Source organism: Montipora foliosa, chromosome 1 (genome assembly GCF_036669935.1).
Source record: "Montipora foliosa isolate CH-2021 chromosome 1, ASM3666993v2, whole genome shotgun sequence".
Classification (NCBI taxonomy): Eukaryota; Metazoa; Cnidaria; class Anthozoa; order Scleractinia; family Acroporidae; genus Montipora; species Montipora foliosa.
The window spans coordinates 30063107-30068106 of NC_090869.1; the positions used below are offsets into that span (position 1 = coordinate 30063107).

The window sequence follows — 5000 nt, forward strand, 5'->3', positions numbered from 1 at the left end:
TCATGCTAGTAAGCGTTAGCGGCTTCTTAGAAAATCTTCTAAGAAAGTCATAATTGAAATTAAAACAAGGAAAATCTTGTTTCCTCCCTTCGCTCAGGTTTTTTCTTGGTAAACAGAGACAATGTTTTTGAGAACATAATTGTTTTCTAATTTTGCTTGCGTTGCTATGTAAAGCTATGCGTCGCTATGGTGCGATGTCAGTCATCGTCGCTTTCAAGTCACAATTCCACACTGAATACCTTGCCTCGGTAGCTAATCAGATGGCGAAAATTCTGCTAGCTATGCAATTTCTATAATGCATTTTGCTGCACAGAAAACTAAATTCCAGCCGGATTAAAACTTGGAATATATTCTGAGTAATTATATTTACAGCCATAGATTGCAGTTACTTCAAGATGCATGGCTAGACCTCATCCATTTGCTTTATATCAGAAATATCTATGTCTTTGCACCTCTATTCTTATCAGTTCTAGAGCTCAGAAGAAGTTCTTCCCATTACACATGGACAAATGATCTACTTTTTTGTCACATATTGAAATAACTGATAGGATACTGAAAAGTTTTAAATGTTCGCGGACCAATCAACAATAAACGCAGATAAAGGCACAAAATATTGATCTGGTTTTAGGCATCCCGAAGGAAAACCTCAATTGCGTTACAACGCAAAAAGGATAAGAATGATCAAACATGAAATAATTGAATGAAGTTCTCAAAGCCCCTCCACATTAGCTCATAGCTGAAACCCGGCCGACCTCATACAATGAAAAACTTAAGAAATTTATCTCTCTGATCGAACGATCATTAGGCCACTTGCTTTATTTTCACTCCCTGTTATTAAACACCTAACATCATATGACCAAACATGTAAAATGTAAATGTAAACAAGCAAAGGACCAAACCTCTTCTGGTCTCGAACTGCACAACAAAAACAGCGGTAATAAGATCAGGCACAGAGGTTTCTTGGTCCCTCGAAATCTCACTGCTCTCCGGTAACAATGAAAAGTTTCCACCAGAAGCTACAGATTCATCTTTAAGCGGAAGGCAAGGGATGTTTAGTCTAGGATCGTGCGAAAGATCGGGGACTTCTTCAAACTCGACAAGACATGACTCATCATCCGCCATGTCACGACCACTGCCGATTAACAACTTCTTAGTAGGGTGGGGGGGTAGGGTAGGTGAAAAGCTGGCTCATGAGTTTGGGGACTGAGACGAGTGTTCTAATTGCGAGGCTTACACGAACGTTAGTAGCCCGTTCTTAGTGTATTCAAGAAAATATTACAGATTGTCTGCTGTTATTTGATCTTACATCACGTTAATTTCTTTAAATTCAATTGTTGGACTTGTTAGAAATGGGCGATGAAGATCATGACAAAATATACTTGGACTGTAATGCCACAACACCTTTAGAGACATCTGTACTAACAGCGATCCATGATGCTTTGAGAGATGGGTGGGGAAATCCAAGTAGCACATACAGTGCAGGAAAAAGAGCAGCTCAAGTAATCAAACAAGCTCGAACTTCAATAGCTGACATGATTGGTACATTATCTAGTGACGTCATCTTCACATCCGGTGGTACTGAAGCTAACAACATGGTCATTCATTCTGCTTTAGATAATTTCTTTGAGTTTAGTCACAAACAAGAACATCCCAATCCTGGTCAAATGCCACATGTCATCACATCGAATCTCGAACATGATTCAATCCAGCTTCCACTTCTCAAACTCAAACAGCAAGGGAGGATTGAGGTTACATTTGTTCCAGCGTCAAAGGACTCTGGTGCAGTAAATGTAGAGGCCATAGAACAGGAAATAAAACCTAATACTTGTTTGGTAACTGTAATGATGGCCAACAATGAAACAGGAGTGATTCAGGTAACAAGAAATTATATTGGGTTATAATCATTGATTCTGAAGAGGGGGTCTAAAATACAGGTCACATTCCACAGGTCACTCATTGCGGGTCATTGTTTCACCTTTTGGAAAGTACCCCTAACCCTCAATTTGGCTAACCATAAGCCTAAGGTTTGTTTTTAGGCCTAGGGTAAAACAATGACCTGCAACAATTGACCTGTGGAATGTGACCTGTGTTTTAGAACCGCCGATTCTGAAGGGTACCAAGAGGCCCTGCCAGGAGGGGGCCCCTTGTCGCTTGTATGAATTTTAAAATGTCTTGTGTCAGTGCTTTGTCAATGTTTCATGTTACTGTCAGAAATTTAAATAAAGGATGTCGTTTGTCGCGATTTCACCTTAAGGAGGTCCCATGATTTACGAGTCAAATGGCCAATGAGCCATGAGTTGATGAGACTCACAGTCAATATAGCAATAATTTATTGATTAAGCCTAAGCCCTGGTTTCAGTGATTAGGCCTAAGCACTCTCTGAAATTTTAGCTTTCATTTTTGGGTTTGGGTAACTGCACTAACTCATTGACTCATTGACTCGTGACTCATTGACTCATAAATACTTGATACTCCACCTTAAGTGCTGTTGCTAATTTTTCATGATTTTTAGGCCATGTCGCTTGTTGGAATTTACCCTGGCAGAACCTCTACCAAGTCCCAATATAGCACAATAGTTTATTGAAGCAAAACATCTGCATAGAAAAACTGGAGGCACAGTACAATGACACCTACCAATGAAGCTAACCAAATTCGTATCCCAGAGTTGTTTTGTGACCAGTGACCACCATGATATATCCAGCGCTTGGGATAAGAGACAGGTGTTTTCAGTTAAAACCTCAGAAACCTGACCCATCAAATCAAGTGTCAGACTTTGAACATCAGCAAATTTTAAGAGGCCCCAAGTATGGATGGAAACCCCTTCAGATTTCCCACACCCCAACAAAGTATATCTGGTATATTGACACATCTCAGAAACATGTAATGAAGTCCTATAAAGAAGAAAGTGTTAACAAAGCTCAATAAGTTGTGGAAGATCAGGGAGAAATTGCAGTTTGAGTGTGGATTTTTCTGATTTTGATACAAACAAGACTGAATAGTTTGCACTTGCATGTCAAATCAAGGAAGTCATCTCTCACATTAACTAATGTATGCCTGGTCTCATTTTTTTCCTCAGCCGATTGAAGACATTTCTAAGTCCATTAGAGGAAAAAATAAGATCCGTTTATCCCAGGAATTGCCCAGAATTCTTATTCACACAGATGCAGCTCAAACCATTGGCAAAATCAAAGTTGATGTGGAAGAGCTTGGGGTAGATTATTTGACAATTGTGGGACACAAGTTCTATGGACCTCGAATTGGTGAGATATTATAACCTTTTCACCACTGATCTGGTCCCCATTGACAAGTAAAATCATCTGGTGCTAGAGAGAGGAAAATTTAAAAGTGGCACTCCTAGGATGAGATTGGGAGGTACAAAAGGATCTAACTGGCACCATTATTTGAAGGGTGGGTAGAGCTGTCCCTTGGTTAAATTAACCCCTTTTCCAATGGACAACTCATATTATTTGTTTCAGTTGTGTTTTATGTCCACTGGACTCTATTTTGTTGGTGGTTAGTAGCTCGATCAACTTTTTGAATAGCAAAGGCTTCCTCATAGGATCATCAATCTTTGCCAAGATTATTCAAGAAAACTCTCGCAAGTTAATTTCTGTAATAGTTAATAGTTTATTAGTAATCAATACTTTGGATGCCCATAGGGCTGAATAGCATATTTACAAGGTAGTGGCATTCTAGTTATCATCATTAAAAGGGACAAATTGAATACTTATAATAATTTGGCAATTTACTAGTTTGTTATATAAAATAGACCAAATTAAAAATGAATCAAAAGATCCAAGAGTTTAATTGTAATTACCATGTAGTGCACATTGTGTTTTTTATTTATATTGCAAGAGGTCATAATATAAAGAGTATTCCTCTAATGGTCCATTTTCCACGTGCAAACTGCAAACCACCTATTAGTATTGCTAAAAAAAAATGTGGTTTGATGCTGGGTATAACAACTTGTTCAAGTTATTGTTCTTATCACTAATAAACTTTAAAATGCTTTCTATAAGTAGCCTTGTTACAACATTCAATCACAGGGATGTCTGCATTCTCTAGGAATTGCTATTTTTTATGATATTCTAGGGTAGATAAATGACAGTGCCCATTTCTGTATGCATTCCAAATTTTGACACTTTGTGTACACAGGTTGTGCATGATGAAAAACTAGTGCAGCTTTTGTCAAAATGGATCTCATTGAAATCTTGCAAAACAGTAGCAAATTGTGACGTGGTGTCTTTGCACCTTTTAACTGCACCAAAAAATAGAATTTGACTTGATTTGCATTAATTGTTGATTTCAGCTTACAGTTCTCCAGCGCTAGAATTATTAGACACTTAAGTAAAGTTTGTCATTCACTCACTCACTCACAGGTGGTGGAAAGTTTCTTTATAATTTATCCACCTCTTTGAATGTCTCAATTTTACATCCCTTCTATAGGGATAAAAATGCAGAATGGATACTGTTTTACTGCTAACCTTATGTAGGTGGTCATTATTGGCCTCACTTGCCTGGAGAGCACTAAATATTGAGTAAGAGCCAGCGTCAACAATATTGTTATGTATATGAGAGTCACTTATGTCCAGAAATGCATGTAATTAGATGCACACCCGATTTTGATATCTAACACAAAGTGTCCCTTTATGTCTAAGCATTTGCTACTTATTTCTAGCAATAATGTACAGGTAATGGTTTGGGGTATTTTTTTTGGCGAGGGTAAATGCAGCTGTTTATTTGTACTTGAGGACAGTGGAGTTTAGGGGACACTTTGTGAGGTAAATTGTCTGAGTGTATTTTCACGTGCGAATGATGTTGAAGTTGGGGAGAAAAGCAAGGGGACACTTTGTCACCCTTATTGCAATCTTCATGCACCTAATTAATTTACCTGCATTTCTGGACATACCGGTATCTGATGAGAGTTGGAGATCACCATAGTTAAGCATATAGTGGTGCTTTTTCACACACATGATCAGTAAACTTGTTTTTCTACTGAA

The 5000-nt window shown here is 38.1% G+C and overlaps 2 protein-coding genes across 2 annotated transcripts in view; one reads left to right on the forward strand and one right to left on the reverse strand.

Moving 5' to 3' along the window:
- Nucleotides 1-1134, reverse strand: part of LOC137996208 (DENN domain-containing protein 11-like) — a 15576-nt gene extending 14442 nt beyond the window's left edge. Inside the window, exon 1 of the mRNA XM_068841632.1 lies at nucleotides 900-1134. Within this exon, the coding sequence (XP_068697733.1) occupies nucleotides 900-1122 (223 nt within the window). The 5' untranslated portion in view covers nucleotides 1123-1134. The remainder of the gene's footprint in view (nucleotides 1-899) is intronic.
- Nucleotides 1135-1224: 90 nt separating this feature from the next.
- The window catches only part of LOC137996260 (selenocysteine lyase-like), a 6744-nt gene continuing 2968 nt past the window's right edge, over nucleotides 1225-5000 (forward strand). Inside the window, exons 1-2 of the mRNA XM_068841674.1 lie at nucleotides 1225-1874; nucleotides 3077-3260. Of these exons, the coding sequence (XP_068697775.1) occupies nucleotides 1350-1874; nucleotides 3077-3260 (709 nt within the window). The 5' untranslated portion in view covers nucleotides 1225-1349. The remainder of the gene's footprint in view (nucleotides 1875-3076; nucleotides 3261-5000) is intronic.